We start from the raw sequence: 23,675 nt of genomic DNA, 5'->3' as shown, positions 1-23,675 counted from the left end.
TTGAATTCAAATGTTTTGTCCTTTAAAGTGACATACAACTGAACTGTACTTAACAAAGGTACTATTATGGATTTTTAAAAAGTCCAAGCCACCATCTATTTTCATGGAAAAGTAGAAATTTGGAGAATGTGGGCAAAGTGGTTCCCAAGATGTCCTGACTTCTATGACTATGTTTAATGTTGGTGATTAGAACAGTGAAAGATTAGCGTGTGGAGAAAAAAAAAATTAAAAAAAAGAATATAATAATAATATATATTTAAATCTAAAGAATTTTGCATCGAATGACATCTGAGTACAAGTGGGTGTTGTTGAAGCATTTTTACTATACGTACAGACAAAAACAATGTACAACATCTGGGCTGAATGATCCTGACTCACTACAATTCTCTCTGTGTGAAATCTGTTTGTTTGTTTTTGTTTTGTTTTTTACACATCGCACGGCACAAAATGTCTCCATTTTAGGGGGAGTACAAAAGAAGAGCACATTTAAACAGTGATGTACAGCCTTGTGAACATGAGGACGCTCCATTACAATTCCTTCTCTGCCTTCTCAAATAAGAAACAAAAAACCCATGAACGATTCCTCCCGATTACGCATTTTCCATTTATAGTGAACCTCTGCTATTCTAATAGTGAAAATGCGTGAGTAGTTGACGCCCACTCAAGAAGGTTTGTAATTGCCTGTAGCTGCCACAACACCAAGCAATATTTTTCTATTAGACAAGGCTATCGCTTGACAAAATGAAAGTCCTCTCCGCAGTTCAACTTAGTTGCTTGGCATAGCGGGGTGCAGAAAAGTCAATATCATTTGCTTCACTCGCATTCAGACTCCTCGCTGGTCTTACAGGATTTACTCATGGTTGGAATTCCATTTTGTTTGCCCTTTTGGGTGGGGCAACATTTTAGTTGAATTGTAAATTCCATCAAAGCTCCGCATATACCAGTTTGGCATTTCCACATTTGCCAATTCGCCGATTTTTATTTTTTTGCGGGGAACCTATCCTCCGTTAATCGCATAAACTCACCTATTCGCTGTTTTTGTGTTCTGTGCAAACCACGTCTAACATACAAATATTGCTATGTTGCCATTGTGTAACATTGATAGGCAATTACAAACCCTTTTTCCGTCAATTATTCCCAGACTTTTTCGATCCGCAGCACTGTATAGCATACATCTTTTTTGAGGGACTTTTACAATATATCATATTTGATGAGAGTCGTTATGAGTTGACAGTTCATGATTAAAATTATCAGTAGAAAAAAAACGAAAAACAAAAAACAACAATCAGCCACCTTTAGCCCCATCTTGTCTCTCTAATTTGATATACAGTGGTGCCTTGCGATACGGGTACCATGACTTAGAAGTTTTTCGAGATACAAGCAGTCGCTTGGCTGATTTATTTTTTTTGGTCTTGAGATAAGAGTAAATATTCACGATATAAGTGGACTTCAGACCCTCCTACCGCTAGATGGTGGCAGCAATCTTTATTACATCCGGCCACCATCAATTCACATCGGTTTCCTTGCAGTGGAAGGACAATATCAGTTGGTGACAGTAACACACCATTACGCTGCTTTGCCACCTGCCCATAGACACCACAGAAGAAGAAAAAGCAAGGACAATACATTAGGTACTGCCATTTTTTGTGCTCACATTTTCCATTTGCAGGTTATGTGCACAGCAATTGTTATTATTGTGTTTTTATAGAATATGGTACTGTACAATACTATATACAATGTTTCCTGTGAGGCAAAAACAATTGTTTTGGTTTTTATTTTAAGAGGGCTGGAACCGATTAATTGCTTTTCCATTAATTTCTATGGGGAAAGATGATTTGAGACAAACATGGCCGCGGAACAATTGAACCTTGTATGTTAAGGCGCCATTGTACAAGAAACCACACCTAAAACTTCAAAACGATACCATTTTGTGTTATAGTAGCGCTCCATCATGAACAAGGTGCTTTTCTGGGGTAACAAGGTCAGAGGTCAGTGCAAGGCCGCAGGGGTGTGCCCACGAGTGTGTGAGAAATGATTGACGCCCCGTAAATTAAGCCTTCTTACTCTGATTGGTTGTTATGATCAGGTGTGGTGGTTTCTTGTATAGCAAACAAGATGGGGCCAGATAACTTTGAATCATGAATCCTATTAATCATGTATTTCAGTCAAGTCATAAAGATGATTTTAACAAATATGACAAAAAAGTTTTGTTTTTGTTTTTTTAAATTGCAAACTCCCCTAATAATAATCAAGGAGAAAATGGAGCTAATTTCTTTTCAGAGGTGCTACAAAGTGGAGGGAAAAAGAGTGACAAACGATCCCACTTTTTCTCAAAATGGCGGTCGGTAAATCATCCATAAAACACAACGAAGGCACCGATCAAAACAAAAAAGAGCACGTTTGAGGTTGGTCTTCACGTTACCATTACCACTCCTCGCCTCTTCGGCGGAAGCTAGGTCAGCAAGCATCGTCTTTGAGGTTTTCGGAAATGAACAAAAGAAATGACTGAGAACCTCGTCCTAAAAAGGTCCCCGCCAGCCACGTGTCGCCCACGTTTGGTGCTTGTGATTGTGTGAAGCAGATCGTAGCACCAGATTCTGAGCGTGGGTAAAGGGCTTCCGGTTGGGTTTTCAGGGGCAGTGGGGGGCTTCACGCCCGCTCTTTGCGCTTGAGCTTGGATGACTTCTTGACGGCACTGTTCTTGTTGAGCAGCTTCAGAACTTTGTCTTTGTGCTCCAGGACTTTCATCATGGTGTCCCGCGCCTCCGTCACCTGGTCCATTACCAGCTTGCAGCGCTGCATGTTGCCCTGTAGAGAAAGGAAGGAATTATTAGAGAGGAGGCTTTCAGAGTTGTCAACACAAAATATAAGAACTGCTCTGAAATAAAGTAAAAGGCAAACAAGTGAGGCAGAAAATGCTGAAGGTAAACGTTAAAACGACGTGCACAGAACCAGTAAAATGGCCGAAGTATTGCTTTGGCGCCATCTGGTGGGATGTTGGTCTCAAGCGTCTGCATTGAAGTTAGTTTCGGAGTTTCATGCAGAAATAACGTTAGCCTCAAAAGCATAGTTGCCTAGTTGTTCGAGATGCAAGACGTCGTTTGGCCGATTTTTTGCTTCAAATAGCAAGCAAAATTTTTGAAATATGAGCGCTCTCTTTGAGTTCGACAGATCGTGAACAATTCCTCCCCAAAATTGTGTTTATTGCTACTCTCAGTTGAAGTTGACCGTCAAATTAATTGTAAAGCAGACAATTACACATTGTGTATTTCTTGCAACCACGCAACTTTGTCTCCCACTAGCTTAATGCTAACACACAATGCAAAATGCCACAGACGGGCTAATGAATGTTATAAGTCTTTAAGAAACTGATATTTTAATACAGACGGTGCACCAACACGTTGACAGTATCACGACACTCACAGGCATATATTCTTTATCCTCTGTATGGCAAAAACTATTTGTCATGTCATTACTGTATGTTTTTTTATAAAGTAAAATATTACAGCGTGCTAGTTTTCGTTTTAAAAAACTCTTTTTTTGGGCAAGGGGAGCTGGAACGGATTAAAGGCATTCTATTCATGTCAGTTGAGAAAGATAATTTGAGATGCGAGTGTTTTGAGTCGCGAGCATGGTCATGGAACGAGCATAGCCAAATCTTGTTCATGACACAAATTTTGGCTCACAAAAACTGATGGCTAATATCTAAAAAAAAATTACAAGTAGAGGCACTCTTGAGTTAAGGTACTGCTGTAGAGGAATAACTGTCCTATGTTAAACACTTTTACACGTGACTAATTTTGGACCTGTATAAGTTCGTTGATGCGGTGCAGGTCGTCGTCTGCGCTGGCTCTCTTCTTGGGTATGAGGCCCTCCTGCAGGGAGGACAGGCGGCTGTACACGTCGTGCTCCAAACCAGACTGAAAACACAAAAAGACCAGGAAGGCCAGTCAACTCTGTGGACTGAAGTATCTGTCGTGTGACTATTGCGCATACACGAAGTGAAAAGGGAAGACAAAATGGCTGCTTCCACTTGTCTGGGAAGACTCTGGCTCATTACACTCATTCCCTAATCCCTTATCAGTCTTTGGGGATTTTTATAAACAGAGGTGTTGTGTGGCAAAGTGGTCATTAGCAGGCTACAGCTAGCCATGCAAATATACAAGTGCACTGTGGTGGTGCTAGCTAGCTAAAGCTGACTGGTGACTCTTTTGTGGATAACTAGAGGGCTTCTGTGTTCCTGTTAGCTGACTAACGCTGACTGTATGTTAATGGGATGCGCCGTGGTGGTGTTAGTACGCCAAAGTTAAAGATAACCGTCTTCAAATCAACAATTGAATGTTTCAGTATATAGTATTTTGGTAGTTTTTGGGTGATGTGCCGTGAGATTTTTCAAATGTCAAATATGTGCCTTTGCTCAATGAAATGTGGGGAAACACTGCTTCAAACGCATCACCCACCAGCTGCCTGAGCTGTGCGGCACACAGGTGAATCTTCCAGCCTTGCGCTCGGCACGCCACCCCTCTCTGGTTGGCCATGTCCTGTAAGGTGCCCTTCTTCTCCTCTGAGACACACAAAAAAAACGAATTCATTACATTTAATTGATAACCGAGCGTCATTTTATGTCCGTTTAAATAAACTAACCTTTGACGCGGATGTCGCTGTATCTCTGAAAGTGGTGGTAGGCGGCTTTCCAGGGGTTACGGTAGTGCCGCAGGAGGGTGACGGGCGGTCGAGGTCTAACGGGCACGTAGCGCACCCCTTCCTCGTCTGAGAGGGGACATTTTGGAAAAAAATGAAAGCGAATCATAAAATGCATGTAAATACTTCAGAGAAAGTGTTTGCGTGAGCACAAATTGATACAATACAATACAATCTGAGCCAGGAGAAACACTGCATGAGATCGGCCGCCTACGTACCGATGTATTCCCTTGGGGGAGACTCTCTGCGCTCGGCCCTGCCGGTGACGGGCCTCCCGGGCGTCTTCTCCTCGTCGGTGCTGTTGGTCTCCATCATTTCGCTCTCCTCGGTGGAGATGACGTGCTGCTGCTTGCGAGGCTTCTTCCTCGGGGACGCCCCGGGGATCAGGTCTCCCGTGGGGGGCACGTTGAGGGCGGAGGCCTGGGCGTTCAGGCCAGGGTTGGAGTTAGCTTCTATGAGGAGGAGGAAGAGGGGGGGGGGGGCAAGAAAAAAGTCCATCACATTGCACGTCTATGTTACACAGCACTTGTACCAACTCTGTATAAAAGGGGTACGAGTGATGCCTTCTCACCTGGCTGCGAGGTGTTCACGGTGTCCACCTCTGGCCTGAGCTTGACGTCGGGGCAGGTGGCGACACAGGCGGCGGTGCTGCTGGGGGCCGGCTGCGTGGGCGACGCCACCGTGTTGGCCATGGAGGCGGGGGTGGGCGGAGTCACCGCCATGGCAGCGGGCAGGGCCGAGAGGACGGCGGAGGGCTGCGAGGGCGGCGCGGTCCCCGGCGTGGCCAGCATGGCGGGCAGGGCCTGGGCGAGGTGCGGGGTGCCCGACGCCGCCATCGCTTGCTGTTCGCCGCCCTGCGGCAGCGCATCCACGGCGGCCACGACCGGAGGGGCAACCGTCATGTGCACCTCGGCTTTGGGTTTGACTCTGAGGGGAGAGAGGTCAAAGTGCATTCAAGGATAGATAAGAGCGTGAACTTGTGTTCCAGGCTGGGTAAAAGGGGCCAAATTGTGGAAGTTGACATACACAGTTAGCGTGACCTCAACGCACCTCTATTTTACATGCACAATGTTAGCTTTATCCAATTAGCACAACTACATTACAACTTCATTTTACATATACAGGTAGCGTTAGCATTAGCCAGCTAACATGACCACAGCGCACCTCTTACAAAAACAGTTAGCATTAGCCAGTTAGCACGACCGCAGCCCACCTGTATTTTAGCCACATGGTTAGATTTCGGCAGCGAACATGACCACAGCACGTCTCTATTTTACATGAACCCTTAACGTTAGCTTTAGGCAGGTTCGGTTGGTTCGAAGCGATGCATGCGAGAGACTCACCCCGCGGGTCGGGGGGAGCCAGCCCCTCTCACGCCGCTCTCCATTCTGACGCTGCTCGGTTCACTGGGCTGAGCGGGAATAAGGGTCTTGCGAACGCAACTGAAAACAAAACAGTAAGGGGTTAGAAATATGTAGAGGGGAGGTACATACACATGAACTATGATATAAATATGGCACATAAGACCACTGCAAAATGATCAGTTCTTTTCTTGCTATTCATAGCTATATGTTTGAGTAAAATTAACATTTTGGTTTTCGTTAAAACTATTGACAACATAACTTCCACATTACAAATACAAATACTGTCATTCAGCAGAAATAAAATAAAATAAAAAAATTGCCTAAACAGCAACAACAGTCCAGTGTTTTTCTGGTCTCTATTTTTTCCAGAGCTGTATATTAGAGGTTACAAAAAGAAGTAAATATGATGAAAATATGTACATTAGAGGTGTATATACATTGAATATGATTTTAAAATGGGACATTAAAAGTCTATAAAACAAAGAAAATATGATATATTCTGTCTGTGTACAGAACATTAAATGTTCAATAGTGTACCTCCAATATGTACATTGGAGGTACATTATTGTACATGAATATTTATAATGATGTAAATATGGTCCATTAGGTGCATAGAACATCAAATACAATTCAAATATGTACATTAACGGTACATTACCATTAGATGTGGTACACTGGAGGTATAGAATATTAAATGTGATGTAAATATGGTTTATTAGAGGTGACAAATACTATGTAAATGTGGACATTAGCGGTACATAGAATATTAAATATGATGACTAATTGGAAATTACAAGTCGACATACATTAAGGATGATGTCAGGAGTACGTCCAGACCAAATGCAATAAACGATATGGAACATTTAAGAGAGAAGTTCAATAAATACAAACAAGAAAAAGTTTACAAATGCGCATGAAGACCTGGCGAATGCACACTCAGGTTGTCTTTGACGCTCACCTTTCGGTGGTGGGCTTCTTGCGTAGGATGCTGGGTCTCGGCGAGGACACCAGGGTGGGCGCCCCTCCCTGGCCGTGAGCCTGCACCATGGTGCCGACTGGCTGAGTGGTGCTGCTGATTGGGTTAGCTACGAAGCCTTCAGCCAAGACCACACCTGAAGGGTTTAAAAAGGGTGTTAAATTAAGTCAGTGGAAACATACAAAGCAGACAAATGATTTTTTTTTTTTTTTACACTTTTTCTGAGGCTTGTCATCCTGACAGCCAATTACGGTACTACATTTCTATTCAGGCAGAGCTTTGGCAGCATATTAGGGTGTTTCAGAAAGAGCACAAAACCCAAGAAAAGCTGACTTTCCCAGTGAATAGCTGGGGTAAGGGTCCACAGAAAAAAAACACACCAGATTTTGCTTCAGTGGGCGGCTGCTGCTGCTGGACTGCGCCGGCGCCCTGCTGGAGGCCCGGCGGGCCGATGGACGCCGCCCCCGGGTGAAGGCCCTGCACGCCGATGGGCGCCGGCTGGATGCCCTGGGTGCTGATCTGCGCCGACGGGAGGCCGATGCGGTCCACCGCCATCAGCTGCATGTGGTTGAGGTGCACGGTGGTGGCCACGCCCACGCCGGCCTGGTTGGGCAGCGCTGAACTCGGAGCTTGGGGAGTCACTTGGAAAGGAGGAGAGGCTTTAAAGTCAGTAAGTAAGTAAGCGAGACAAGGTGGCGCTATGAGTGCCAGCTAAAAAGACAGTTAGTTTGCTTTTCATAGACTTTATAATGCTCTGGAAAAAATACGAGACCGCTGCACGATTGTGCCATTTATAGGTACAGTGGAACCTTGATTTAACGGACCCGGAACCAACGGACTCTGGATTCAACAGACAGAAAATAGTGTCCGGTTAGAACTCAAAAGGCGCCCCTCGTTGCGGGTAAAGTCCCTTAGTTCCAGAATTTGGTGTTTACTAGCACACCCAACAGACAGAGACCGGTATTTGCGGCTTCTGGGAAAAGCCACTGTTGTCACAGACATGAAGCCGGTACGCATATACAGTGCTTCCTACCTGGATACTGACGGATGGTGGACACAGAGCTGCTGATGGGGGTGTAGGTGTGTGTCAGGGGGTACGACGACGAGTATGTCGGCAGGAAATACTGGAACTGGACCGGAACAGGGGGCCTTGAAAATCGGAAAAATAATGTTTGAAAAAGGTTAGCCTGTACAAAGAGTATTGCCTTTCACAAGGCCTGTAGAAGTCTGCATTGTCCTGCCATTCCTGTGACCTTTTTGTTTGGCACTGTGCAGCGAGATTTTCTTTTTTTTAAATAAACGTGCCTTGTTTCAACGAACTTCTAGAGATAAATATGATGTAAATTGACATCTTTATGTGTAGATAGCAGTGAACGGTTGGATTCCAGTTGACAAATATAAACATCCATGCCAATGAATGAGTTAATTAAACAATTTTAGAGGAAAAAACAGCTATGTGGGGCCGTATGTGACCAGGGAGCTATACTTCACCGTAGCTCATAATATCTCAAAGACGGCAGTTAATAACAAGTCTTGAGGGTTTAGTTCACCTGTTGTCGCTTCTCGGCTCCATGGTAACGGGGTTGGGCGACGAGCGATGGCCCTGGATGGGGATGAGGTTTGTCCTCTCTCCGGGGTACTCGGGCTGCACGCGGGACGAAGAGTGGGCGATGGGCTGCGGCACCACTTTGGCTGCGGGCGACACCGAGGTGGGGTGAAAGTGAGGGAAAGCGTACAGCCGAGGACAAGCCGGAATCAGCGAGAGCCAACTCACCAACGGGGATGGTAGAGGTTGTGACTGCAGTGGCGTGGGATGAGTGGGAGGCCATTGTCATGGTGACAATAGTGTTGCTGCTCATTTGAGTGTGGGGCACGGTACCTGAACGCAACACACAGTGCATTTAGAGTGAATTTGAGTAGTTTAGTATTTTTGTGAATAGTTTATTTAGGACTTTGAGCGTGTACCTATAGAGGTGGTCGAGGGCACAGTGTTGGTGGCTACGATGGGCGCCACTGTGGCTGCAGCGACCGGCGTGACGGAACTGAAGATTGGCTTCTGTGAGGTGACATGAAAACCTTAACCTTTTCAGTCTCAGTTGGAACACAGCTTTCATTTGTCATCGAGGTGGGTAACCTGCGTCATGGTGTGCGGCGGCTGAGGTTTCTGAGCTCCGATGGCCGGGTGCGACGGCAGCGTGATGCGCGTGGCCGTGTCGCGTGACGTCTGAGATCTCTGGATGCTGACGCTGGCCGGCGGCGAGTGAATGGTCAGGCCGGGACGCCTGGAAAAGCACAAACCGCTCCACTTCTCAAAAGCGGCCAGAATTGATCGCCACATACTTGAAGGCTATAACTAAAAATCTCCGATATTAGTTGGATATTGACCGATCTTACCCATGAGCAACCTCTGCAGAGTGTGTGGCAGTGGGACTGATGATGGGGGACTGGGTCCTTGTTGCTGAAATGGGAGCCACCACGGTGGGAAGCACAGCCGTGGACGTCGTCACAGTAGGACGGGACTGCGGAGGCAAAGTTAAAGATGTATTACACCAAAAAGACAAAAAAAGAAAAAAATGATGTTGGTATGGGTGCACAGTATGCATGTACCTGAATAGTCTGGTGGATGATGTGCTGCACAGTAGGCTGGCCCGGGCCGGCGCCTGCTCCGGTGGCCGGTCGGAGAACCGTTTTGGAGCTGGACATGACCGCGGCTGCGGCTGCGCCTGTGGGGCAAAACGAATACAGTGAACCTCAGTTCCAATTGTCGCTGTCAAATGAGTATGTCCAGTACCTCGCGGTAGATGTGACGTGAAGGTTTGCGGCGGGACGGCGGGGGTCCCGATCTGTAACGTGGGCGCGCTGCCTCGAATTATCTGGATGTTGGCCGACATCAGGTGGTGCAAGTTGCTGGAGTGACCCTGACACAGTCAAAGGCAACCAGCGTCATTATGAACACATAATGGCTGTATGGCTGGGTGATGCGGCCTTGATATAAAAACAAGTCCTACACAGATGTAAATATGATGTCACTTGCTCACCTGTTGACCGCTGATGGTGGCCACAGGAATAGAAAGCGTGCTGGCGCTGCTGCTTTCCGGGGCGGCCGTCATGTGGCCCGGTCCCTTGGGAGGGATGGGGATGTGGCCCTGGTTGGAAGCGGGCGCGGGGGCTATCAGGCGGCTCGGCATGGGGGACTTCAGGACCGCCTGGAAACACACACACTGCGCATGTATCATATCTCTCCTGAGTGAGTGAATTCCACTCTTAGACAAGGTACCATTGTCTTCATTTGTAAACAACAAATGAGGACATTAGTTCTTCATTCACCTTCATCTGTCCGTCAGTGAGGACCGCAGGCTGGCCCTGAGGTAGGTGCACCGGCGGAGGGGGCACGGCCACGGCCACGGGCGGGCCGCCGGGCTGGATAGGAATCGCCTGCGGGGCGGCCTGCGGCTGCCCGTGCGTCTGCACCTGCGGGTACGGCCGGACCACCATGGTCTCCTGCTTGTCGTCCCGGAACACCACGGTCCCCCCGCCGCTCCCCGCCGGCGGGTGCTCCTGCTGGTCGCCGTCCACAGCTTCAGCACCGGCTAACAATCGAGCAACGAATCAGATTTATTTAGAGAATAGAGGTCCAGGCATAGAAAAATCAGGGAAGAAAGGACAGTTATGAATTCTTTTTTTCTACTGATGTGACCTACTGTGTTGGATGCTTTATCATATTGTGATGGAACATATCTGACAGTGACTCGTTTAAGGATTGCATTTGTGAGGTCACTTTCTCACAGTTTTGACGCCTGTCGTTGTCATTTTCTTTTTCCGAAGAGAAAAAAAAAAAATAGATTAAAATCCGAAATTGGATTTTTGGGGAATAAAAATCTGAGAAATGATTTTAAGTAGGAATGTTCTATACCACATTACGAGTATTCCCTCTTGACTACTCCCAGATACAAAAGTACAGATACCGCTGGGAACGTTTGATTAATTACATTTTAATGAATCTTTCTGACGCACACGATGATTCGCCAATATGTCAAACCGCCGCAGTCAGTGTGGCGCCGACTACCCGTCAGCGGGACTTAATTTCAGATTCCAATTTCTTTGCCTTGAGTATCGGTGGCTGGTATCGGCTGTCTTCACCCGTACCCGATATGTTAATATAAGGCTGGTATCGGCCCATACTGATACCTTGTATGATACTCGCCCGTCCCTAATTTTAAGGCGTGGCTGGAGGGGTGCTCACTGCTCACCTGGCGGGTTTGCCGGCTGACTGATGGGCACCAGGTTTCCTCCGGTGGGCATGAGGGGAGCCCCCCCGGGGCTCGAGGCTGGCAGCCCGTGTCGCGGGAATTGCTGGGAGCTCATTCGGACGTTCTTTTATTTCACTCGACGACCTACGGGGAAAAAAAGTCAGTCAATAAACGTGTGTTTTCAAAAATTAAAAAAAATAAAATAAAAACTTGAAAAGAAACAGTGTACGCATGCGCGACCCAGACAACAAACGTATACATGCACCTCAACAATGAAAGGCTCCAAAATTAACCCTTGGTGTGCCGAGCGAGGGCACAAAAACTGAGCTTAATTATCGTTAAGGTGAACAGCCGACATTTGAAGACACCGGGCTAACATTAGCGAATCGATACGTTCACATTGGGGAGGATTTTGTGGTCGCGTTTGTTGGTCCAAACATCAAGTTTATCAAGTGTGCCGACATCTTTTTGGGCCGCTTGGAGAAGACAACCCCAACGCGATGTTAGCGCAGTGCGACTTTAAGCTAAATATTCGTCGGTTATGCTTGGGTAACCTCACATCGTAAAATGGGGAGACACTGCTAGCCTAGCGCGCTAGTTAGCGACAAGCTAACTTGAGACTCGCAAGGTGCCGCCTGTTTTTCGCTCACGTCCAAACGCTCAACTCTTAAGGCGAACACCGACCTAAGCCCGGTCGCGCGACACAAGCGAACGCGTTTCGGAGTACGTACAGGTGTTCACCGTATCGCTGAGTTCCTAAGCAACGCTGCTTTTCTGGATTACAATTTTTCCATTCGTCTTTCCTTTTCCTTTTTTTCCCGTTCGCAACAACATGTAAGCCGGAAGAACGCTTGACTGAGAGCCGGCCCCCTTGACTTCTTTCAACCAATCGGCGGAGAGAATTCCGTGGTGTTGTCCAATGGGATCGCAGTAAATGTGTCGACCAACTGCAAACTTCAATGGCGAGCCGGCCCCCTCAACTTCTTTCGACCAATGAGCAGAGAGAAAGCCGAGGTTGTGAGCAATGGAAGCGCGAGAAATGCGTCGACCAACCTAAACATTCACCGGTGAGCCGTCCCCCTCGGCTGCCTTCAACGAATCGCCGAAGAGAAAACTGGAGTAATGACCAATGGGAGCGCGAGAAAAGTGTCGACCACTCCCACTGTACCGAGTGAGGGAGGTCGATACGGCGTGGTCTTCTCGGACAATACAGTCTTGCATGGTCGTTGTCGCACGAGTGAGGAGGAGCAGATCACGATTAGATTGTTTACCACCACTCAGGTTTTTCACATTTTTAAACTTTGTACGCCTCATTAAAGTGGCAGCACTTTATTTTCACTTCAGTTGAATGACAACAATGTAGTCAGTTCAGGTTTTTAGCAGTCCTTTGCGACTCTCCCGCCTCTCTCAACCTGCGCGCAATACCGCCGATGTACACCAGGAGGTGCCATAATGCCATGGTTACAGACAACAGCTTTGTATGAATGAGAGCGAGCCACAGGTGCAAAGCATGAAGTCAGTGTTGTTGTTGTTGTTGTTGTGCCCCTTTCACCTGGGAAAGTTGCATTTTATTGACTGCACCTGTCAATCATATATGTCAAAGATCTCCGTTTATGAGCTACAACACGGACTGTTAAGAGAAAAGCTGAGGGTTTCGTTATGGTGACGTTTGACTGTCATGTTTAAAACGTTTTGTCTTTTTTGTTACTCATGCACCGTTTCGATTGGTAGTCCATTTTTTTGAAGGCATAGATTTGTCCTCCATGTTTGGCTTTCATTGGGAGCAACATTTTCGAATGCATGGACAGGCAGCTGCCACTTCTTTTTTTTCATAACGGCAGAAAAGTGTTTTGTTTCGTCTTCCTGAATCAAGTCTTTTATGCACACACTCGCTGGCGAGATGCAACCAGCTGTTACACAGGCACTCGCCCGCTTTTACACACCGATTTGCCAACGTGGTCGACCGAACACAGGCTGGAGAGCGGCCAAAGGCCGGCTGGAACGTGCACGCTTGCAGGCCAGATCCAGGACACTGTTACGCATGCACGCGTTGGTTCGCTGTGGACTCATTTGAATCCCTAAATAAAAATCAACAGACACGTCTTTTGTCTGTTCCACGGTAAGCAATACAGTTGTACTATCCATCAAAGAATGCTGTAGTTGGCGCAAAATGCTAACACCATGTTACTAATGTGTCAGGTCACTCCTATGAAGTTTGTCACGATGAAGATGACTGACCTCCTGTTCGATTTCAGGCCTGGGTTCTCGAGACCTTTTTATGCATTGTGTCATTAGAAATGTGTCCACCGAATCTTGTGACCATCAGCACATTTATACACAATTTGAAAAGGTTAAAAACGGAATTGTCGGGCATTCATTCATAGAAGAAACATTCCGAAAATCAGCTTCATGGAAAAGTTGAGGAGGTGGGTTGGTGGGGTGGGGGTTGACATTCCGTGGAAGCTGTAGACAGGAAGTTATGGAATTTCCATGGAAATCAGAGCAAAGCACAGAGCTGCATTTATTTTTTGGAATTCCTTGTGGCAGTTGAATTTGAACGACAACGGCAGCTATTTTATGAAGAAAACGAGTACTTAAGTAGCGACCCCTGGAAAGTTTGGAGATTTCAGCCATTTTGGTTTGACGCAGGCGTTTTGGGGTGAATTCCACAGCTCAAAAGTTAGAAAATATTAGGGCACTGACACTAGTTTCACCGATCTGCTTTAAATATGGCGGGCACGTCGATCGGAATAGAACATACGAAAAGGTCTCAAGGACCAATGCCTCAAACTGAACAGGAAGTTGGACATTTTGGTTTGAAGCTTCCATTTTGGGGCTAATTCCAGACCTTGAAAGTTGGAAAGGTCGAAAGGTAGAAAACGGATCCACCTGGACTTGGGCTGCTGGGTCACAGCGATCCCAGAAGGAATCCAGATGTGTGCGCCAGGATGGAACGGCACGAGCAACGTTCCATCATTCGCCGCTCCGACTCGGAACATTCCTCGCAGTTCATCGGCAGGCGATGAATAAGAAATGTGAAGTATGCGAGTAAGAAATGGGCCAAAAATGGAGGACGGTAAATCCCACAAACACCTGCCCCATTTGGGAAGAGATTCTCCACTACTTTATTCAGCAAGTAAAGACAGCGGCAGTGGGAGAATGCGTGGCATCTGCGGAATGCCGTCGCCTACTCACCTACTCTAAAACCTAAATTCTCAAACCCTAAATCTAAACCAAAACTAACCGAATCTGATGAATGGATTTTCGAGCAAACCAGACAAAAAAAGAGCCATTTGCAGGACATATATTAATATCTTTAATCTCTCGGTGGATGAAATATTAAGGAAGACATACTTTTACAAAAAGTTCACAGCAATTTCCAAATGGGATCCGAACCTTTTTGTGCGTCTGCGTCACCGGTTATAACATTAATAAAAAGACAGAACAATCCGAGTACATCTTTGGCACCAGAAAACACCGCAAACGCAAGCTTATGAATGGAGAAAAACAATATATATTAACTTTTCACTTCCATGTAAACAAATTCCGAGGGGGCCGAGGGGACATTCCAGTCAATCTGTTACACTGCACTGACCAGCAAATGCATTCATTCATATTGTGTGTGTGTGTTTGATGGAAAAGCATGAAGTGTAACGGGCCATTAAATGTCAGAATTTACATGTGGCTAATCCCCGCTGACACAAACTGGATTAGCGTACTGGGGCGGTATTTCCCCCCCCCCCTTCCAGAGTGGGCATTCCAGTTTAATAGAAAACACATTGCAGGCAAACTTGGAGTTTGGCGGATGGTGGAAACCAAAGTGGAGAATGCGCGACGTTTTAACGAGGGCGAAGGGACTTCACATTCCCCGCTTTAGATAGACTTTTTTTTGTTTTTTTCTCTCTCCTCACTCCCTCGGCTAGGAATGTGAGAAGATTAGCTTCCAGGGCGGGGGGGGGGCGAGGCGAGGCGAGGCCAGGGGGGGAATTTGCGCAAATATTAGCTTCAGAGCTAGAAGTTCTGACCCGCGTGAAGCCTAAACGCTGAACCTAAACCTAGTCGAGCCCTAAGCCTTACCGTAGCCCCTAACCTTTAAGCCTAAATCCAACCTCATAACCCCGAACCCCAAGCCTAACCCAAAACAAAAAAAAAAACAACCTAAACCTAAACCCCTGCAGTATATCTAATGCTGCACGAGACAGATATTCCCTAAAATGTTGGAGATGTTGATTATAGTGATATAACATTTGTGTATCGTCGCCATCTTGTCTCCTTGTCAAGCAACGTTGACATCGAGTAACGTTCCGGCGTCATGCGAAAATCCATCGGAAGTGCCGCGATGCATTCGGAAATGCACGAGCGCCGTGTGCTCTCTTTCGGTTCGGATCTTCTGAAGCCGCTCCGCATTCAGAGGTTTGTAAACTTGACATCCTCGAAGATAAATAAAGTTAAATATACATCGTCCTGTCACACAGGACAACCCTCAAACACACTGGATGCCTCCACCGAGGACATCGGCAATCACTCCCATTATTTTAAATTAAAAGGACACAATACAAAATGAGCAGCAATGACACTTTCGAAATAAATAAGATACAGCGACATGTCTGGGATAAACGTCAAATGAGGATCTCCACCATCTCGGAGTCAATTGTGTTGTCGACGCTCTCCACGGCCTTGAGTCCTCCCGGCTCGGTTTCCTCCGAAGTATCTGCACGGGACAGCAGGTAAGCAGACATCGTCGTTACAATGGCAACGGCAGCTTTGGTGCGCCAAAGTCAAAGTAATCGTCCCTGACCTTGTGTTGCCTGACTGTGGAATGGATCACCCTAAACCTACGCTAACCTCGAACCTGAACCCAAAACCTAAAGTCTTCATTGGCTCATTTGCAAGCCTGTCGCAATATATTACGCGGGGCAGTTTTGGGGCGTGGGAGTCAACTAGCGAGAAACCCAAACGTTATGTAGGACCAGCGATATGGTCTCAAACACAAGTTTTGTTTTCTTGGAAGTTGGAGGCTTTTCTTTTGTCTCAATATTTCTTTCTTTATTGTTCTCCTTTTTTTCCCCCCCCCATATCGCATGACCGGGGAAAAGTGTTTGGACAAAGGCAACGGTAGATGCACCTGATTTTCAAAATGGAACTTCTTTCAGACTCTGACGATCAATAAAAATGAAGAAAAAAAAACCTCTTCAGTCGGACAGCGTGGCCTGGTACCGAATGGCCAGTGGTACCGGTGGGTGGGGACCCCTGCTCTAACCCATAAACCTAAACTCTACAACCCAAACGCCAAACCTTACTATAACACTAAACCCTTAGCCATAAACCCAAACTCTGAAATCCAAACACTCAAACTAACCCCTAAACCCAAACCTAACCAATAAACCCACACTCTCAAATGGTAAAGCTAAACCTAACCCCGAATCTCTAACCCATAAACCTAAATAATAAAACCCTTACCCTAAACCACAAGCCTAACCATCTAACCTATCCACAAATTCAATCCTAAACCCAAAACAAAGAACTCTTGATCCTAATCCCCAAATTCTATCCCCTTACCTCAGCCCCTAGACCTAAACCCAAACCTTTTGTCTTTGCAAATCGCTGCTCAGATTGTATCAAATGTGACGGTTGTCAAACGCTCAACATAGTAAACCCCACCGGAGGCGGCAACCGGCAAGGTTCCGGATGGCTGTAGTTGGTCGCGTTGGGTGCCGGAGTCCCGGCTGGCGCCACCACCTGTCTTGTCATCCGAGAGGCAGATGCGGACAAAGAAAGAAGTGGCTTCGTCACCCCTGCTTACATCCCCATTTCCACGCTTCGTTCTTCCCATGACTATTCTGGAACGGGGCTATTCTGAAGGCGGTCGATGACACGCATTCCATCTTAAAAACGCCTCGTCTATTTGAGGGGCCGTCTCCGTCTCCGTCTCCTTTTTTTCTCATGACGTCCTACATTCTGTCTGGCGGCCAGTTGTCGCTTGATACCGTTGCAAGTTAGTCGCAGTGCTGTGTTAAACAGGGGAGGGGGCGTGGGGGAGTACTCACCTTTAGTCTCGGTACTGCCGGCCGCCGTGGCGATGGACGGGACGGACCTGGCCAGCCGAAGACCTTGTTTCTCCAGCTTGCACTGCTCCCACTTGGAGCGCTGCTGAAGGACCTTGATCATGGCGTCCTTCTCCAGGAGCTGTGCGTGAAGGGCTCGGATCCTGGATCCGCGCACACGGGCGGTAATGTTAGTCCGTAAATAAAGTATGACCCAAGATTTGATTTGTGTACTTATTAGAGGCGTTATTTTAAAAGCGCAAAGGCCATCTTGTCACACAATCATCACATCTGATGGATAACGCAGAACACAAAACATTCCGATTCTTCCATATCAGCCGGAAACCGAATATTTGGTATCTTGGAAAGTCGATTTTAGGGGAATTCTGTTGGTCCTCAAAGTGTGGAAAGTCCTGGATCTGACCGGTTATCGAGGAAAACTTTTGCAGGTCAATGTCACCCAAAGTGATCTGATCGTAATCGGGGTAAACGATTCCCGAAATCATAATTTCAGCGAACCTTCATCTTTCGACGACATTGAGGAGTATCAAAATTAGGATTTGGGGGGGGGGATACAAAAAACGAATGTCATACAGGGATGCATTTGATTTTCTTTTTATTGGGATTCTGTTCAGGACCTGGAACTAGTCCACGTGACCTTAAGCAATCGAATTGTTCTCGGGTAAACCTACCTGAAATCTGACATTTTTAATGATTCAGTTCTCCCTTTGAGGAGACTTCTAACATTTTTGGATGATCCACGGTAGAACATCCCTTTGACAAGGTGGCAACCAGTGTGTACCTGCTCTCCATCTCCTGATGTCTGTGATTGGTCAGAGGCAGGTCCTCGTTAAAACTGCTGTCGGGCGAATGTCGAGGCGAGTTGTTGATGATGGTGGTATCTCTGCAAGGAAACGAAAACTCTTAAAGTCGCTCGATGGCTGAGCGGGAGGTTCCCGAGCACCCTGCCACCCTTTGTACCTCTGCGCTGCAGCCGTGGCGGCGGCGTCCATGGCAAACTGTCTCATGGTGCTCTCCTCCAGGTATTTCTGTTCCCACTTGGTGATGTCGGCCTCCAGGGCCAGAATACGCTCCTCGCGCTCCCTCAGCTGCTGTTGCGACAGGGAGGAGCTCAGCTCCGAAGCCACTGGACCCAAGGTCTGATTCTAAAAGCAAGACCGGGGCCGTTAGCGATACGGTTAGAAAAAAACGCACGGTCATACATGGATGAATTCACGTTTACCCCAACAATTTTAGGGGTAAAAAAAAAAAAAAAAGTGTTCCTCACCTGTTGCGCTCGCATACTTTTGAGTTCTTGCTCTAAGCGCGTGCGCAGTCGCATCTCCAGCTCTTCCCGCTTCTCGCAGGCCGCCTGCAGATGGCCCAGCGAGCTCTGGAGGCGCTCCACCTTCTCCACGTATGCACGCTTCCTGTGCAGCTCGTCCTCCAGCTGCCGGTTGCGGGCGTGTGCCGAGAGCAGCGCCTGCTCAAGTAGCTCGCGCCCGCGCTGGCTCTCCTCCGCCGACACCCGCAGGTTCTGGATGGACTTCTCCAGACGCTCGCGCTCGCGCAGCTGCTCCTCATCTGGAGTTAAAGAAACTTGACTGAAACTACACTCAGAACAGACACAAACACTTGAATCTGACAGATGGGTAAGGGTTTCAAATTAGGATTTCAAGGCGAGGTTAGGGTTTCGAAGTCAAAACAAGCGTAAGGCACGACTGCAGCGAACATCAAGTGACATCGCCACCTACTGTCCCGGCAGGCACGCTGCCGCTTTTTCGCTTGTTTTTCGTGAACTCCTCAATGAAACAGAAAGCGATGTGTCACTTGGAAAGGGGCTGGATTACACAAGCGGCCCCCCTGTGCTGTGTGTGCATGCTTGCCAGGGGAATGCAGACTTCCTCTGATCCACTTACGCACACACACACACACACACAAGGCGCAGCTTTGTACTGCCAAAAGCTGTGGAATGCCTCCGCGGAACGCCGAGTAAACAGCAAACTGAAAATATCAACGAGAGAGCGCGCCAGAGAGACGACGAAATCGACGCCCTGCTATTGTTCGAGCCGCGTCCTCTCCACAAACGAGCGCAAACCGCAGTCTGGTGCGTGTGCGCGTGTCGCCTGAAGGCGATCATACGACGCACATCCCCCAAATGTCTGTGATGGGTTTGTTTGGGTTACGGTGTCAAAGTCGGTTTCAATTGCTCAATGTATGATTTCAAGCCTGGGTTAGGGTTTCAAATAAGGGTTGTGGTTTTAAATGAGGGTTACAAGGAGGAGCGAGAGTTTCGTGCCAGGGTTAGGGTTTCAAATTCAGGGTTAGACTTTCAAACGAGCATTAGGGTCTCAAATTCTCCCGTTGAACTCACTTTGTTCGAGTAGCTTGAGGAAGACGTGTTGCTTGTGTTCTGAGCATTCCGCTTCCTTGTCCGCTCGCTGCTTGGCGGCCGCGCACACTTGTTCTGGAAAGCAACCCGCGGACATCATCGTTACGGCTTTCGAGTTAGGGTCCGGAGCCGCGTTGTACCTCTGAGGTCCCGGTTGAAGTCGTGCATCCTCTTCATCTGGGCCTCGAGCTTGTTCCTCATGGTCTTCTCCAGAGCTTCGCGCTTGGCCGAGCCCTTCATCAGAGTCTCGTACGCCTCCGAGATCCTCGCTATCTCATTCTCCAGCTGGACACATTTAAACCGTCGGGGAGCGCACGGAGGAAATGAAAGATGGGAATAAAAAAGGAATGGTAGAGGGAAAGAAGAAGGTAAATACTGTAGGTGTAAGAATGAAATCTGGAGCGAAAGAGAGAAGCAGAAAAAAGACAAATGAACAGTGCAAGGAAGAAGAAAAGAGGGAGATAAGGGTGAAGAAAATACTTAAGGAAAGTTATAACAAAGGATGGAAGCAGGACTCAAATAAAGACGAAAAGAAAACATGCAGTGCAATCGAAGGCAGGAAAGAAGGAATGATGAAAGACGGGGGAAGGAAGGAGGAATAGAGATGCACCGAAGGCATGAAACAAGGAAAAGAAGAATGCCAGGAAGAAGAGCGTTAGGGGAGGGGCAAAAACAAAAGAAATTCCAAAGGAAGCAGGAAACGAAGAAAAGGGAAAGAAGGATGGACGGAAGGAAGGAAGAAATCAAGGGGGAAGGAAAGGAATAGGAAAGAAGCCTCAACAGATTTCCTATCGTTTACCTTCTGCAGGCGTGCGGCCTTCTCTGCGTAGATGTCCACTTCCTGCCGCAGCCTGCGGTTTTCCTGCCTCAGGGCGTCACCCTCATCCCCGGACTGCGCCCTCGCCGGAACGCTGGCGTTCCTGCTGGACGGAATCGAGTTCAGCGAGCACGGAATATGAGGTAGGACTACAGGCGGTCAACCGTCCAGCTACCTGTGCTGAGAGTAGAAGGGTGGAGGCGCGGTAGGTTCTAGGAAATACACCCCCTGCTCCCGGGGCGGGTACCCGGGCGGCGGCCCCGGGGGGTCCCCTCGAGGTGGGCCGGCCGCATTGTACAGCTGCGGAAAACTCTGCGAGGAGCTCACGGCCGGGACGTTTGCGGGCGGCGCGCTCCTTTCCAGGGTGAGCCGCATGAGGCGCTCGCTGAGGGAGCGGGCGTGCTCCCTCTTCGCATCCCAGTGCACGTCCACGCCGGAGTCCAGCTCCCCTTTCGGGTACTGCGAGTGCACCCTGGCCTCCTCGTAGGTGGGAAGCTCCTCCCGGTGGTAGGGAATCCCCGAGGGGTTTTCCAGATGAACGCAGCTTCCCTGGTATTCCTGGCCTTGGGGGTCCTGCCGGGTGGACAAGTGCAGGTACTGGCACTCGTCCTGGGTCAGGCTCTCCAGGGAAGAGCGAGGACTCCCGCAACCGCCGCCGCTGCCGCGCAGGGCCTGTTGTCGGATGGCCAGCAGGGCGCGGGTGTCGGTCAGGTTGCCGAAGCGGAGCTGCTCTTGGATGAGGCGGTGCAGGACCGTCCCAGGGGTGGCTTCGGCGGTTCTCATGTCCGAGGAGGCGGGGTCTCGGGGCGGACTTGAGGAACGGCACAGATCACAAGGAATCTGAAGGAAAAAACAACTCGTCAGGTAAACCGGTCCCGTACCGTCAGTAGGTCAGCTTTTTTTCTTTTTTTTTTTTTTTTATTCAGCCCCCAAGGTCAGTTTCACACAGCAACATGAAATTTGGTGGGCATGTCTGCGATGAGTAGACTTTCTCAAGGAGCCATGGCCAAAAAGACAAAGGGTGTCTGCCATTTCCAGTTTGAAGTGGCATTTCAAATTGTTTTCAAAAATTCATACCCCAAAGCCAATTTCACTTGGATTCATGAATTTTAGTAAGTCATGAGTGGACCCACACAAAAAAAGGATCAAATCACAAGGAATGATGTCAGATGATCAACCCATTCGTCAGGGTCGGACCGCCCACCTGGGATTTGGAAAAAAATAAAAAATAAAAATCTGCCCCTAAAGCCATGCTTGACGAGACACGGGACGTCTGCCATTTGGACCTGAAGTGGCCGTTTTCCAGGGGTCCTCCTTTTCCTAGAGATTTGGTCCCAATGCTACCAAATTCCAGATGGACAACGCTTTAGGAACGTCACGGATATCCAGGAATATCAAGGAAAACCAAAGTGGTTAGACCACCAATCCCTTGACCTTTTTTTTTTGTAGGGTCAGGAAAATCTTGGTTTGGCAGGGGTCCAGTCACACCAATTAAACTGTCTTGAGGGTCCATTTTTTTTTTTTTTCTTCTAAAATTCGGCTCCAAAAAGCCAATTTCACTCAGCAAAACGATAATTGGTAGACAAGTCTACTATGACTTAGACCCACAAAAAGTCTCAAGAAGCCGTGCTAAAAAACACAGGTCGCCCATTTCCAAGGGTCCTTTGATTTTACTTTTATTATTATTATTATTATTCTTCAGCCCCATTCAACGGATTCCATGCTACAACAACCATCAGCCCTATAAATCAGTGAAATAAAACCCTTACCCAACAGATGAAATATTTCCTCAAATAGTAGGCCAGGAGGTCAACGACTCAACACAAGCAGACATCATCAGATGATTTTCTGAAACAGGCAAACAGGAGATAAGCTCTCCAAATCAGCCACGTTTTATCAGGGATCATCATACAGAATGACATTTTTTGTTTTTCATATTTTTTATATTGTAACATACAAAGGAACGCTTATTTCATAAATGGTTTTGAAAATATAACAGAGTATATCAAAAGAAAATTAAAAATACATAATCAATATGAATGTTTTTTTTTTTCCTCTTATCTTTTTCATCTCAACTTAGTATTTTTGTGAGTTAAACAAAAAAATGGATTTCACGTTGGGTCGAATTTTGCGCTTCATCTGTTGAACACAATACAATAGTGTGCACTAAAAGGGAAATGTAAATATTTGGAAACATTTTTAAAAACGTGAAAAGACCATTTTAAATTCTTTTTTCTCAAAATGTAAAATTGAAAAACGTGTAATGTAAAAATGTGCAAAACTGACCAAGATTCAAATGAATGGTCTACTTTTACTATGAATGTGGGATGTGTAACCTAAAGATTAAATACAAATATTCTTGAACATTAAAAAAATAAGATTTTTTTTTTTTTAGTTCCAATAAATAAAAAATTAAAACATGCAAAGTAGAAAAAATAAAAAAAACAAGGAATATACTGTATGTAGTTACACTATTTACAAATTGCGCCGTTGTGCACCAGGTCCCCTAAAGAAGCAAAAAATAAAAAATGTAAATAGTCCCAATGAAACATTGCAAACTTACCAAATCCTGGTCTCATCACACAAAGACGAAGACTTAAAACTCCAGCAAAATGCCCCCGGATTGCTCCTGGAGTGCACAAATCCAGTCCACGCGCATGTGTGACTGTGTGTGAGTGAGCAGACGGAGTGTGCCTCATAAAGGCTCACAGGTCGGATTGTCGCGAGGGAGGAATGAGAGGAATGCCGAGGCTCCACGTCCCCCGGGGATCAAACGCACCAGGAGGAGGGAGGAGAGGAGAGGAAAGGGAAGGGAAGGGAAGGGAGGGTATATGGGGAGAGGGGGGCAGGCCCGGCCAATGGGATGGGGGCAGTGGGCGGGGGGAGATGATGATGATGAGGAGGAGGATGATGGCGTGAGAAGAGGGGTGTTTAGCTCACTATCTATTTATCAACCTATCGCTGTTTAGAAAAGTCGGATTTAGCGACTGTCCGAAATTCTTGTGTTCCTCAAAAGCTGCCTTAATTATAGGCTAACTATCGATCTGCGTGAGTACGATGTGACTCCCAAAATGTCAGGGAAAGCCTACTAGAACATCTGAACTTTATTCGAGGTTAGTCAGAGGCGCACC

General features: G+C 47.2%; 2 protein-coding genes across 4 annotated transcripts; both read right to left on the bottom strand.

The window, feature by feature from the left end:
* Positions 1-303: 303 nt before the first annotated feature.
* On the bottom strand, positions 304-12,159 carry sap130a (Sin3A-associated protein a). The gene is made up of 21 exons (XM_061780132.1): positions 12,023-12,159; positions 11,292-11,435; positions 10,369-10,631; positions 10,080-10,247; positions 9,833-9,959; positions 9,649-9,764; positions 9,436-9,560; positions 9,176-9,323; positions 9,007-9,097; positions 8,816-8,920; positions 8,592-8,733; positions 8,075-8,190; positions 7,422-7,682; positions 7,024-7,177; positions 6,045-6,143; positions 5,273-5,628; positions 4,920-5,153; positions 4,645-4,770; positions 4,461-4,564; positions 3,807-3,920; positions 304-2,808 (listed from the first exon to the last, which is right to left on the bottom strand). The coding sequence occupies exons 2-21, from the start codon at positions 11,404-11,406 to the stop codon at positions 2,650-2,652; spliced, it is 3,123 nt and encodes a 1,040-aa protein (XP_061636116.1). The 5' UTR covers positions 11,407-11,435; positions 12,023-12,159; the 3' UTR covers positions 304-2,649.
* A 2,424-nt stretch (positions 12,160-14,583) lies between these two features.
* amotl2a (angiomotin like 2a) lies at positions 14,584-23,352 on the bottom strand. 3 transcript variants are annotated; one of them, XM_061780168.1, is made up of 11 exons: positions 23,108-23,352; positions 22,314-22,392; positions 20,720-21,384; positions 20,527-20,650; positions 19,868-20,123; positions 19,710-19,802; positions 18,624-18,919; positions 18,317-18,501; positions 18,138-18,239; positions 17,339-17,499; positions 14,584-16,002 (listed from the first exon to the last, which is right to left on the bottom strand). In XM_061780168.1, exons 3-11 carry the CDS (start codon positions 21,325-21,327, stop codon positions 15,911-15,913), a joined length of 1,917 nt encoding a protein of 638 aa, XP_061636152.1. In that variant the 5' UTR covers positions 21,328-21,384; positions 22,314-22,392; positions 23,108-23,352; the 3' UTR covers positions 14,584-15,910. The 3 variants fall into 3 exon arrangements, with proteins under 3 accessions (XP_061636152.1, XP_061636153.1, XP_061636155.1); XM_061780169.1 differs by having other exon boundaries at positions 20,527-20,647; positions 23,108-23,350; XM_061780171.1 differs by having other exon boundaries at positions 19,868-20,012; positions 20,527-20,647; positions 23,108-23,348.
* Positions 23,353-23,675: the final 323 nt, after the last annotated feature.

This window comes from Phyllopteryx taeniolatus, chromosome 7, assembly GCF_024500385.1.
Source record: "Phyllopteryx taeniolatus isolate TA_2022b chromosome 7, UOR_Ptae_1.2, whole genome shotgun sequence".
Lineage (NCBI taxonomy): Eukaryota > Metazoa > Chordata > Actinopteri > Syngnathiformes > Syngnathidae > Phyllopteryx > Phyllopteryx taeniolatus.
The sequence above is the reverse complement of the archived record's forward strand: the minus strand, read 5'-3'. Positions and strand labels throughout refer to the sequence as shown.